The following is a 14,145-nucleotide window of genomic DNA, read 5'->3' as shown; positions in this document are numbered from 1 at the left end:
GGACTAGTTTCCTCAATATCTAATGTAATCAACACCTCTTTTACCAAGGAACGAATATACACCATTTTAAAAAAATAAGTAGATTTGTCAGTGTTAATATCTGAGGAAGGATCTTCTGAATCAGATAGATCCTCATCAGAGGATAATTCAGTATGTTGTCGGTCATTTGAAATGTCATCAACTTTATGAGAAGTTTTAAAAGACCTTTTACGTTTATTAGAAGGCAGGATGGCAGACAAAGCCTTCTGAATCGCATCAGCAATAAAATCTTTTATATTCACAGGTATATCAGGTACATTAGATGTTGAAGGAACAACAGGCATTGTACTATTACTGATGGACACATTCTCTGCATGTAAAAGCTTATCATGACAACTATTACATACCACAGCTGGAGATATAAACTCCACAAATTTACAACAGATGCACTTGGCTTTGGTAGAACTGTTATCAAGCAACAGGGTTCCAACAGTGGTTTCTGAGACAGGATCAGATTGAGACATCTTGCAAATGTAAGAGAAAAAAACAACATATAAAGCAAAATTATCAAATTTCCTTATATGGTAGTTTCAGGAATGGGAAAAAAATGCAAACAGCATAGCACTCTGATATAGAAAAAGTCAAGAGGCATATAGGAATGGGGCTTAAAATAATGAAATTATTTGGCGCCAAGTATGACGCACAACGCAAACTAAATTTTTTTTGGCACTAACACCTGGAAATGACACACTTGCGTCATTGTAAACGCAATCTTGTGCACGTACCTCCGCCTCAAAAAATTCTTGCGCCAAGAATGACGCAATAAACATTGGCATTTTACACCCTTGCGAGTCTAATTTTGCCAGCAAAATGTTAACGAAAAAGCAGTGAATTGAAAAAAAAAAAACAAAAAAAAAAAAAAACGACTATACCCCAGGTAAGAAAAATAGTTTCCTAAATATGTTTTTTCCCAAATATGAAAATGATAGGTTTATGTATATTTCCTTTTTGCAGACTATCATTGCAAATATAAGTACAATATAAATATATTTAGAACTTAATGGAACAGTTCATATGGCAAGGAATTAGGCCAAGAATAGCCAAACAGACAATGTATATGCCCAAAGATTGCGGAGGCCTAGGGGTACCAAACATACATATTTACAAAACAGCAATAGCTTTACAAAATCTAGTGGAGTGGTGCACAAATAACATATATAAGCAATGGGTACAAATTGATAGACATGTACTGGGGCTATGTAATGCTGGAATTGCGGCATGGCTCCCTGCTAAGCAACGCCCGACAATCCTCAAACACTACCAGATACTGGAGGAATTTTTTCAGACATGGGATAGACTGATAAATACCACCACACTCATATCTAATATTACCTCCCCGATGCAACCCATATGCAACAACGCCTCACTCCCCTGGAATCAAAAAGACAAACAGGGAAACCCAGGAACACACATTAAACACAGGGTCATCTCAATATTTCTCCAAGACGGGAAGATAGGCCCTCTGGAAACAACCTTAGATTCACATCCAGATATCACTGTAAACTGGTACTCCTACATGCAAATAGGACATTACATTCATACACATGCCAAAAAGCAATATCTAACAAGAAAGCCAACCCCTTTTGAGACACTATGTCTATCAGATGACACTCCTAGACATTTAATCTCTATAATATACAAACAACTATTGAAAGGAGAGACACAAAAATTACCAAATTACACTCGAACATGGGAGAGGGAATTGGGACTAGATATAACAGAGAAAGACTGGCAGAAAGCATTTAACGAAACTAAGAGATCATCTGTCTCAGTAAGGGTACTGGAGACAAATTATAAATTTTTAACGAGATGGTACCTAACACCCAACAGACTGAATAAAATATACAAGACAGCAAGCAGTAGGTGTTGGAGGGGCTGCGGGGAGGAGGGAACCCTGACACACATTTGGTGGAGTTGTAACAATTTAGACACATTTTGGGCGGGGGTTCTTGACCATATGTCAGACATAGTAGGAAAACAAATACCTAATGATCCACTAATCCTTCTATACCTGTCCCTCCCCAAGATCAACAATAGTGTAGCCAGGCTCCTCCTTATACTAATGATTAATAGCGCCAAATCCCTAATTCCCAAACACTGGAAATCAAACATAACACCGACAGTAGAGGACTGGAAAATACAGGCAGAACATTTCCTAAACCTTGAAAGATATCACCATTTACAGTCAGGCACAGTGGAAACACACGATCTCATGACACTTATGTGGAAACAACACTTCACTCCAACATAACACACAGAAGCCCACCACAGACGCAATAGGTAGATAATGTAAAATGCAGAGGTGATCTACCTAACCTTCTCATGAGGTTATAACAGAAGGCAACGTAACTGGTCATTACTCTCTTGCTGGTTTCCTATGTTTAATGATTGCTAACCCGCCCCACTGAAGCGTCAAAAGAGACTGTTTACGATTCAAGTTTGGACTCTTTTTATATTAACCCTGGTTATTGATATGCTGTATTTTCGCTACATATAGAAAAAGTGCTGTCTGTTATAAATAAGAAAGTAATTCAATAATGTGAGAAACAGAGTGTAATGGATCTAACGGAAAACCTGTGAAGTTAGAACATGTATACTTTACAGTATTTTTCTCTATGTTATGGGTTCTCCTATTACTATGTTTGTATTACGAATTGCCATGCTACTTATCTATTTTTGCATATGATGTATGCCTCTATGGATTAAATAAAGCTCTTTTGAAACAAAATTTTTTTAAATATATATATATATATATATATATATATATATATATATATATATATATATATATATATATATATATATATTTAGAACTTTATATTAAAGCATAAAGTTCCAAATCATAGCTGAGAGTGTCTTAAGTAATGAAAACATACTTACCAAAAGACACCCATCCACATATAGCAGATAGCCAAACCAGTACTGAAACAGTTATCAGTAGAAGTAATGGAATATGAGAGTATATTGTCGATCTGAATAAGGTAGGTAGGAGATGAATCTCCAAGACCGATAACAGAGAACCTATGAAATAGATCTCCAGCGAGGAAAAACATTGCATTCAATAGGTGATACTCCCTTAACATCCCTCTGACATTCACTGTACTCTGGGAGGAATCGGGCTTCAAAATGCTGAGAAGTGCATATCAACGTAGAAATCTTAGCACAAACTTACTTCACCACCTCCATAGGAGGCAAAGTTTGTAAAACTGAATTGTGGGTGTGGTGAGGGGTGTATTTATAGGCATTTTGAGGTTTGGGAAACTTTGTCCCTCCTGGTAGGGATGTATATTCCCATACGTCACTAGCTCATGGACTCTTGCCAATTACATGAAAGAAAAAGGAAAGCTGAAAATTAGAATGGCTGGTATTAAAAAAAAAAAAAAAAAAAAACTGATTCACAGCACCCCCACAACAAATCCCAAGACAGCTTTAATATAGGTGTATTATACATAAATGAAGACAACTACCCACTCACGATGAAAAAAGGATCTCATATCCCCTTTACAAAGCAGCAAAATACAAGGTACGGAGACTCCAGTAAGAAACGCAAAAGGACTTGGGTCTTTTCTATGGAGTGATAGATCTTAAACACCTTTAAAGACTAGTTCGGGTGTTCACCTGTCGAATGTAATGTTTGAGAAGAGTGAGGGTACCACTAACTTCAAAAGACATATAAAAAAACTTGACTCAGACTTAGTCATGACACTTTGTATGTACAGCAAGTCAATATGAAATATATTGTCAAATCCGCGATCCCTGTGTGTATGATGCCGAATAACATTGTATATAAGACCCATCAAATTCTTGAATGTATTGATTGGCTCTATGTTCTAACGCAAATGAAAGAACTCTTATTTCAAATGGATTCTACAATATTTCTCGTATGTGACATTTACATAACTTGCACAACTCTAGTTCGATATTGTACTTACAGGCTATGGGGTTTAAGGGGATAGCAGTGGAGATAGGAAAGTTAGTGAAGGTTGTATGCGTCCCTGAATAGTAGAGTCTTTATTAATAGGTTAATCCATTTTAAGAAATGTACAGACAGATGTACAGATAGCCTAACAGCACGCAGGAAAAAATGGTCAAATAAAAAAAAATTCAAGGTAAGAAAAAATAATTGAATGCATTATCCCAATAATGAAACTGACAGTCTGTATTAAAAAGGAATACTGATTATCCTGAATCAAGGCAAATATAAGTTTATAGACATATATTTAGAACTTTACATATAAAGTGCCCAACCATAGCTTAGAGTGTCACAAAAAATAAGACTTACTTACCCCAGGACACTCATATACATATAGTAGATAGCCAAACCAGTACTGAAACGAGAATCAGTAGAGGTAATGGTATATAAGAGTATATCGTCGATCTGAAAAGGGAGGTAGGAGAAGAAATCTCTACGACCGATAACAGAGAACCTATGAAATAGATCCCCTAGAGGTAGACCATTGTATTCAAATAGGCAATACTCTCTTCACATCCCTCTGACATTCACTGCACTCTGAGAGGAAAACCGGGCTTCAACCTGTTGCGAAGCGCATATCAACGTAGAATCTAGCACAAACTTACTTCACCACCTCCACGGGAGGCAAAGTTTGTAAAACTGAATTGTGGGTGTGGTGGGGGTGTATTTATAGTTATTTTAAGGTTTGGGAAACTTTGCCCCTCCTGGTAGGAATGTATATCCCATACGTCACTAGCTCATGGACTCTTGCTAATTACATGAAAGAAATATAAATTTGGATACGAATGGGGGCAAAAAACAATAGATTCTGGGTTAAAACTCTACAAGGCAGGGACATTGGAAACATCATATTTTACTCACTTGCTTTAACCAACCATTTACATATTTGGAATCTTTATAGCCCAAAAGCAGCTAGCTCATTCAACATTGGGTCTGGTTGAGAGCTACTTCACTCTACACCATTGAGCTATGATCTGATTAAGGCTCGTCAATTCGACTCCTCTATAGACCATTGCAACACGTGTACATCATTTGTTATAGAGGTTTAATAGGCTCATAATGTAACCAGAGCCAAGTTTGTATGTTTGTTTATATTCCAATAAAGCTCATTTAAAAATAAAATAAAAAAACACAAAAAAAACATATTTAATATTTGTATATATATGTGAAATAAAACTCACCATAAAAAATATTGGCCATGCTAACATTCTCTGGTTAATATATTTATCTATTGACTTGTAATATCAGATTTTGTGGTATTCTTAGCTCCGGTTTCCCATATGGATATTGATAATTCTCCACTTGTAATCTAGCCCTGAATAGGTTAATAAAAAGAAGATTTTTTTTTTTTTTTTATAAAAAAACAAAAACTCTACAAGGCGGGGTGCCACTCAATTTCACTCTGGCACCAAACCTTGATGGAAAGTACCGGACAACATCATATTAATAAGGTTAGAGAACAATTCCTAAAGTATTTTAATCTTCTACAAGCCGAGAATATTACACAAAGTATTAAAAAAAAACAGAATTTATGCTTACCTGATAAATTACTTTCTCCAACATTGGTGTGTCCGGTTCACGGCGTCATCCATAACTTGTGGGAATATCTCTTCCCCAACAGGAAATGGCAAAGAGTACAGCAAAAGCTGTCCATATAGTCCCTCCTAGGCTCCGCCCACCCCAGTCATTCGACCGACGGACAGGAGAAAAAACAGGAGAAACTATAGGGTGCCGTGGTGACTGTAGTTAAAGAAATAAATTTTTCAAACCTGATTAAAAAAAAAAAACCAGGGCGGGCCGTGGACCGGACACACCATTGGAGAAAGTAATTTATCAGGTAAGCATAAATTCTGTTTTCTCCAACCTTGGTGTGTCCGGTCCACGGCGTCATCCATAACTTGTGGGAACCAATACCAAAGCTTTAGGACACGGATGAAGGGAGGGAGCCAATCAGGTTACCTAAACGGAAGGCACCACGGCTTGCAAAACCTTTCTCCCAAAGATAGCCTCCGAAGAAGCAAAAGTATCAAATTTGTAGAATTTGGCAAAAGTGTGCAGGGAAGACCAAGTCGCTGCCTTACATATCTGATCAACAGAAGCCTCGTTCTTGAAGGCCCATGTGAAAGCCACAGCCCTAGTAGAGTGAGCTGTGACTCTTTCAGGAGGCTGCCGTCCGGCAGTCTCATAAGCCAATCGGATGATGCTTTTCAGCCAAAAGGAAAGAGAGGTAGCAGTAGCTTTTTGACCTCTCCTTTTACCAGAATAGACGACAAACAGAGAAGATGTTTGTCTGAAATCCTTTGTTGCTTCTAGATAAAACTTTAAAGCACGGACTACATCTAAATTGTGTAACAAACGTTCCTTCTTTGAAACTGGATTCGGACACAAAGAAGGCACAACTATTTCCTGGTTAATATTCTTGTTGGAAACAACTTTTGGAAGAAAACCAGGTTTTGTACGCAAAACGACCTTATCTGAATGGAACACCAGATAGGGCGGAGTACACTGCAGAGCAGATAACTCAGAAACTCTTCTAGCAGAAGAAATAGCAACTAAAAACAAAACTTTCCAAGATAACAACTTAATATCTATGGAATGTAAAGGTTCAAACGGAACCCCTTGGAGAACTGAAAGAACTAAATTTAAACTCCAGGGAGGAGTCAACGGCCTGTAAACAGGCTTGATCCTGACCAAAGCCTGAACAAAGGCTTGAACATCTGGCACAGCTGCCAGTCGTTTGTGTAACAAGACAGATAAAGCAGAAATCTGTCCCTTTAGAGAACTCGCTGATAATCCCTTATCCAAACCCTCTTGTAGGAAGGAAAGGATCCTAGGAATTTTAATCTTACTCCATGAGAATCCCTTGGATTCGTACCAACAGATATATCTTTTCCATATTTTATGGTAAATCTTTCTAGTTACAGGTTTTCTGGCTTGTACCAGAGTATCTATCACAGAATCCGAAAACCCACGCTTAGATAAAATCAAGCGTTCAATTTCCAAGCCGTCAGCTGGAGAGAGACTAGATTTGGATGTTCGAATGGACCCTGTACCAGAAGATCCTGTCTCAAAGGTAGCTTCCATGGTGGAGCCGATGACATATTCACCAGGTCTGCATACCAAGTCCTGCGTGGCCACGCAGGAGCTATCAAAATCACTGAGGCCCTCTCCTGTTTGATCCTGGCTACCAGCCTGGGAATGAGAGGAAACGGTGGAAAAACATAAGCTAGGTTGAAGGTCCAAGGCGCTACTAATGCATCCACTAGAGTCGCCCTGGGATCCCTGGATCTGGAGCCGTAGCAAGGAACTTTGAAGTTCTGACGAGACGCCATCAGATCCATGTCTGGAATGCCCCATAATTGCGTCAACTGGGCAAATATCTCCGGGTGGAGTTCCCACTCCCCCGGATGGAATGTCTGACGACTCAGATAATCCGCCTCCCAGTTTTCCACTCCTGGGATGTGGATCGCAGATAGGTGGCAGGAGTGATCCTCCGCCCATTTTATGATCTTGGTTACTTCTCTCATCGCCAGGGAACTCCTTGTTCCCACCTGATGGTTAATGTAAGCAACTGTTGTCATGTTGTCTGATTGGAATCTTATGAATCTGGCCTTTGCTAGCTGAGGCCAAGCTTTGAGAGTATTGAATATCGCTCTCAGTTCCAGAATGTTTATCGGGAGAAGAGATTCTTCCCGAGACCATAGACCCTGAGCCTTCAGGGAGTCCCAGACCGCGCCCCAGCCCACTAGACTGGCGTCGGTCGTGACGATGACCCACTCTGGTCTGCGGAAGCTCATTCCCTGGGACAGATGATCCTGGGTTAGCCACCAACGTAGTGATTCTCTAGTCTTCTGATCTACTTGGATCACTGGAGACAAGTCTGTATAGTCCCCAATCCACTGTTTCAGCATGCACAGTTGTAATGGTCTTAGATGAATTTACCCTTGAAAGGGATATTAAGCAATTTTGTCTTGGAAGATACATCCGCTGACCAAGACTTTAGCCAGAGCGCTCTGCGCGCCACAATTGCAAACCCAGAATTTTTCGCCGCTAATCTAGCTAACTGCAAAGCGGCATCTAAAATAAAGGAATTAGCTAACTTAAGTGCGTGAATTCTGTCCATAACCTCCTCATACGGAGTCTCTCTATTGAGCGACTTTTCTAGTTCCTCGAACCAGAACCACGCTGCTGTAGTGACAGGAACAATGCACGAAATAGGTTGCAGGAGGTAACCTTGCTGAACAAAAATCTTTTCAATTTTTTATCAATAGGATCTTTGAAAGCACAATTATCCTCGATAGGAATAGCAGTGCGCTTGTTTAGTGTAGAAACTGCCCCCTCGACCTTAGGGACTGTCTGCCATAAGTCCTTTCTGGGTCGACCATAGGAAATAGTTTCTTAAATATAGGAGGGGGAACAAAAGGTATGCCGGGCTTCTCCCACTCCTTGTTCACTATGTCCGCCACCCGCTTGGGTATAGGAAAAGCGTTGGGGTGCACCGGAACCTCTAGGAACTTGTCCATCTTACACAATTTTTCTGGAATGACCAGGTTGTCACAATCATCCAGAGTAGATAACACCTCCTTAAGCAGTGCGCGGAGATGCTCTAACTTAAATGTCACAACATCAGGTTCTGCCTGTTGAGAAATTCTACCTGAATCTGAAATTTCCCCATCTGACAAAACCTCCCTCATGGCCCCTTCAGAATGGTGTGAGGGTATGACAGAGCAATTATCAGCGCCCTCCTGCTCTACAGTGTTTAAAACAGAGCAATCACGCTTTCTCTGAAATGCAGGCATTTTGGATAAAAAATTAGCTATGGAGTTATCCATTACTGTCGCCAATTGTTGCATAGTAACAAGCATTGGCGCGCTAGAAGTACTAGGAGTTTCCTGCGCGGGCAAAACTGGTGTAGACACAGAGCGAGATGAAGTAGAACTATCTTTACTCTCTTCATCTGATGAATCATCTTGGGCAACTTTACTATCTGTGGCAGTACTGTCCTTACTTTGTTTGGACGCTATGGCACAATTATCACACAATTTGGAAGGGGGAGACACATTGGCTTCCATACATACAGAACATAGCTTATCTGAAGGTACAGACATGTTAAACAGGCTTAAACTTGTCAATAACGTACAAAAACCGTTTTAAATTAAAACCGTTACTGTCTCTTTAAATTTTAAACAGGGCACACTTTATTACTGAATATGTGAAAAACAATGAAGGAATTGTTCAAATTTTACCAAATTTTCACCACAGTGTCTTAAAGCATTCAAAAGCATTGCACCCAAATTTTCAGAGCTTTAACCCTTAAAATGAGCCGGTTACAGATTTAACCCCTCTACAGTCCCAGCTACAGCCTTTGCTGCGACTTTACCAAACCCAGGGGGGAATACGATACCAAATGAAGCCTTCTAGGAACCTTTTCAACTACTTTCAGATCCACACACATGCAGCTGCATGTCCTGCTCTCAAAAGTAACTGCGCAGTAATGGCGCGAAAATGAGGCTCAGCCTACTACAGTGAAGGCCCTTCCTGACTGAAAAGGTGTCTAAACCAGTGCCTGACGTTAAAAACGTTCCCCAAAGTTTATAAGTGTGAAATTCAACCTCAATCTGTATAAAATGCCCAAATAAAGCAATCGATCTTGCCCATAAAAAAGTGTCTACCAGTTTTATAGCCCATATTAAGCCCTTTATTCTGTTTGAGACTAAGAAAATGGCTTACCGGTCCCCATGAGGGGAAATGACAGCCTTCCAGCATTACACAGTCTTGCTAGAAATATGGCTAGTCATACCTTAAGCAGAAAAGTCTGCTAACTGTTTCCCCCAACTGAAGTTATTTCATCTCAACAGTCCTATGTGGAAACAGCAAACGATTTTAGTTACTGCTGCTAAAATCATATTCCTCTCACAAACAGAACTCTTCATCTTTTTCTGTTTCAGAGTAAATAGTACATACCAGCACTATTTTAAAATAACAAACTCTTGATAGTAGAATAAAAAAAAAACTACAACTAAACACCACATACTCTTAATCATCTCCGTGGAGATGTTGCCTGTGCAACGGCAAAGAGAATGACTGGGGTGGGCGGAGCCTAGGAGGGACTATATGGACAGCTTTTGCTGTACTTTTGCTGTACTCTTTGCCATTTCCTGTTGGGGAAGAGATATTCCCACAAGTTATGGATGACGCCGTGGACCGGACACACCAATGTTGGAGAAATTGAGGAAGCTACCAACTTGATTAGCTGGAGAGAGTCCCAACTAAAACTAATTAATTTTTATCTGACACCAGAGAGAATAAGTATCTGGGCTCCCTCCCAGCAAGGAAACCGTTATAAATGTAATAAAATAAGGGCAAATTTATTACAAAATCTAAGGGAGATAGACTTTTAATAAATATGGCTATTTTAGCCGCACGTAACTTAATTCTGAAGAATTGGAAACGAAAAACGGCCCCTAGCCTAGCAGAATTTATAAACATAATCAAACTACAGATGATCATTGAACGTCAGGACCTGAAAATAAAATCTGAAAAGCAATATCGTATATTTTTCTATAAATGGAAAAAGTTTATTTTTTCATGGCCCTTGTCCATTCAGCGGCAATTTGTAGAACCAATTATGTTTGCTATACTGTTTATTAGTCCTAACTGAATTTTTACCTTCGAACTGGTTAAGTAATGATTGGTTGACTTATGTGAAAGCTGCTTGATACAATGGGAGGGATGAGAGAGAATTGTCGTTTTAGTGGGGATTGATTTTTTAAATGCTGATGTTTTTATATTCAGATGGAATTAATCTAAATCGGATAATGATTGATACAATATGTTTTATTCGTTATTAGGAATACTCCTGTCTGCATACAATAAGCATATTAAGATGGAATTAAGTCATACCAGATGATGATTGATACAACATGATTTATTTGTTATTATGAACACTGCTGTCTTCATATGATAAGCATAGTTAGGTGGAATCAACCTAAATCAAATAATGATTGAAACAATATGATTTATATGTTATTATGAATATTGTCTCTATAGGATAAGCATATTTAGATGGAAATTATTTAAATCAGATAAGAATTGATACAACATGATTTATATGTTTTTACGAATATTGTGGTTTTCTCAGGACAAGCATATCTAGATGAAATTAAGTCAAATCAGAATATGATTCAATGTGATTTACAGGTTACTATAAATACTGTTCTCCTCTATGATATGTATATTTAGAATGAATTGATCTAAATTAGATAATGATGGACACATTATGATGTATAGGTTATTATGGAGATGTAATTGTATGAGATGGATTGTTTTCAATTTATCGTATGATCTATGTTGTTCCTTTTTCAGGCACTCTATTTACGCTACTTTTCTTTCTTTGAAACTCAAATAAAAATAAGATTTTTTTTTTTTTTTTTTTTTTTTTTTTAAATCTTGCTTGTTGATTTCACTTTAATGGTGTTATGGACACACTGAGTATAGCTGCATGGGATTTTAATTGGACCCAGAAAAAATACTTTTAATAATAATGGAGCATTAGACATGAGTGCTAGCCACAGTATTGCATTATAAACTGTTTTACTTTTCTATTTGTTATACCCCAAAAGTTGCCATGACTCGTTTAAAGGGACATTCCGGTCAAAATTTAAATGCACATAGCTGAATTACATCTTTGAATAGAAAATAAATTTGCAATATACACGTATTGGCAAAAATGCTTCTAGTAAAAGTTATCACTGTTTTAGTGTTAGCATTTTTCTCTGCACATGCATGTGAAGCATAGCTAGATATTATCAGTGCACCAGCATTTTAAAATAGCACTTACATCATGTCAGCAATTAAATGGAGTCATTACCAGATGGTACAAGCACCTTAGGCTCTCTGAGTAAGTGCTAGTTTAAAATGCTGGTGCACAGTGCATACACTTTTGAAACAGCTATAGCTTTTATTAGAAGAATTTTAGCTAATGCATGTATATTACAAAAATGCTTCTATTCAAAACTGAAATGTATCCAAGTAGATTCCAATGTTGGCTGTAATGTCCCTTTAAAAAGGGAGAGTAACCTATTGTTAAATGGCTGATAATGCTTGATGAATCAAAGACAGTTCTAAGATAGAATCAATTTGCAGTGAATAATGATGTAGGGATGAGATAATTGTGTAACTATGTAACAATGCGGTTTGGCTAGGATTTTTCACTCTTATATCATTGAATACTTGTAATGCAATATCCCCCAAAATCAATAGACAACGGAAGAATAGATATTGTATGCTATGTTAATTCATTTTATGCATTCTTGTTCTCTGAAAAATATAAAACAATAAAAAACTATTTAAACATAAAAAGGGAGAGTAAACATTAAAGGAAATTAACAATCTTGCTTAAGTGACCTTTGACATCTTTTACAAATGTTAGCTGAATGTACCATTTAGAACCTGCTCTGGTTGTCATCCACAAGCTGTGCCAATCACAGCCTGTACTGTCCAAACCAGAGAGTGTGCTCATGTTAGAGATCATGGTGTAAAACAAGTGCATGTGGTACAGCATTTGATTGGCTGTAAAGAAAAATAGACCTGACAGCATGGCTTATGAGTGAGCAGTAGAGCAAATGCTAAAAAGGTACTTAAAACTAACATTTTAGAAGATAGCAGGCTTTCAAATAGAACAGCTGGGTAGGATTATTTAAACAAGCATTTATTTTTTTTAATTGTCCTCATAAAACATCAGTAACTCAACTGTATTAATGATGGATGTCTATGAGTGAATCCTAACTTACCTGTAAGGAAGTCGCTCATAATTTTCTCCCTCCAATGCAGAAAAATGATATCTGGGTTTTAGGCTCAATGCAAGGTTAGCTATCAAAGCAGATCCACATTTTTTAGAGGATTCATTGGTCTGCATAGAGAAGAAGTAATTGAAATACATTACAACTTAATTTTTAAAATCATCTTGAACATGACCATAACATGCACATATACTGTGGGACACTCAAGTCAAAATTAAACTTTCATTATTCAGATAGAGCATGCAATTTTAAACAACTTTCCAATTTACTTTCATTAAAAAAAAAAAAATGTGCAGTCTTTTTATATTTAAACGTTTTGAGTCACCAGCTCCTACTGAGCATGTGCAAGAATTCACAGAATAAACATGTATGCATTTGTGATTGGCTGATGGCTGTCACATGGTACAGGGGGAGTAGAAATAGACATTGTTGGTTAAGTTTTTCCTGGGGGCCACAACTAGTGCAGGGGGCCACACGTAGCCCCCCGGACCGCCAGATGGTCATCCCTGATTTATTTCATAATGGATCAACTCAGCTGATTTTTCTCGCTTTAGGGACACAAGTCGTCAGTCTTATTAAAACTATAAATTATCTTTGAAAACAGACTTGTCAATAGTTTTTTGGCATTTAAAATAAATTTTATGATTATTCCTTGTAAGCCCAGTGCAAATTGTGACAGCAGGTCAAGAATTTTTAGGCCAACAACTTCAGCTGCAGTATAAAACATTTATCTTGCAGTTAATTACAAATCAAACACAAACTCTAGATTAATAAATGTTAACTGCCTACACAATAGTATAAGGATTACCCAAACCCAAAATGATTTAGGTAGATCAATTTTAATTCTATTAGATAAATTTGCTTTGTTCTCTTGATATCATTTGTTGAATTCATATGCATTACTGGGCGCTATCTGCTTATTGAGGCTGAAAATATATACCTCTTGTCATTTGTACACCTGATGTGTTCAGCTAGCTCCAAGTAATGCACTGCTGTCCCTTCAACAAAGGATACCAAGAGAATGAAGTATATTTCATAACAGAAGTAAACTGGAATGCTGTTTAACATTGTATGCTCTATTTGAATCATGTAAGAAAAATGTTGGGTTTCATACCCCTTTAAATTTTGATTAAAAGGAATAGCAAGACAAAATACAAATAATTTGCAGAACTCTTATCTAGATACACTATATTTTAGGTACGGTAGGTTTGTAAGAGTGTGCACGTGTCTTTTTGTACTCTATGGCAGCAGTGTTTGCCACAATGTATCTCACTGCTACAAATAATGTTGCAAAATATAAAAATGCCCTAAAAATGGACATTAAAGTAATTT

The 14,145-nt window shown here is 37.7% G+C and overlaps 1 protein-coding gene across 3 annotated transcripts in view; it reads right to left on the bottom strand.

Annotated features, from left to right (window-relative positions):
• CWF19L1 (CWF19 like cell cycle control factor 1) overlaps positions 1-14,145 on the bottom strand; it is a 345,153-nt gene that overhangs the window by 172,036 nt on the left and 158,972 nt on the right. For all 3 annotated transcript variants that reach the window (XM_053718730.1, XM_053718728.1, XM_053718729.1), the window contains exon 6: positions 12,805-12,923. In XM_053718730.1, the coding sequence (XP_053574705.1) occupies positions 12,805-12,923 (119 nt within the window). The remainder of the gene's footprint in view (positions 1-12,804; positions 12,924-14,145) is intronic.

The sequence above is a fragment of the Bombina bombina genome, chromosome 6, assembly GCF_027579735.1.
Source record: "Bombina bombina isolate aBomBom1 chromosome 6, aBomBom1.pri, whole genome shotgun sequence".
NCBI lineage: Eukaryota > Metazoa > Chordata > Amphibia > Anura > Bombinatoridae > Bombina > Bombina bombina.
The sequence above is the reverse complement of the archived record's forward strand: the minus strand, read 5'-3'. Positions and strand labels throughout refer to the sequence as shown.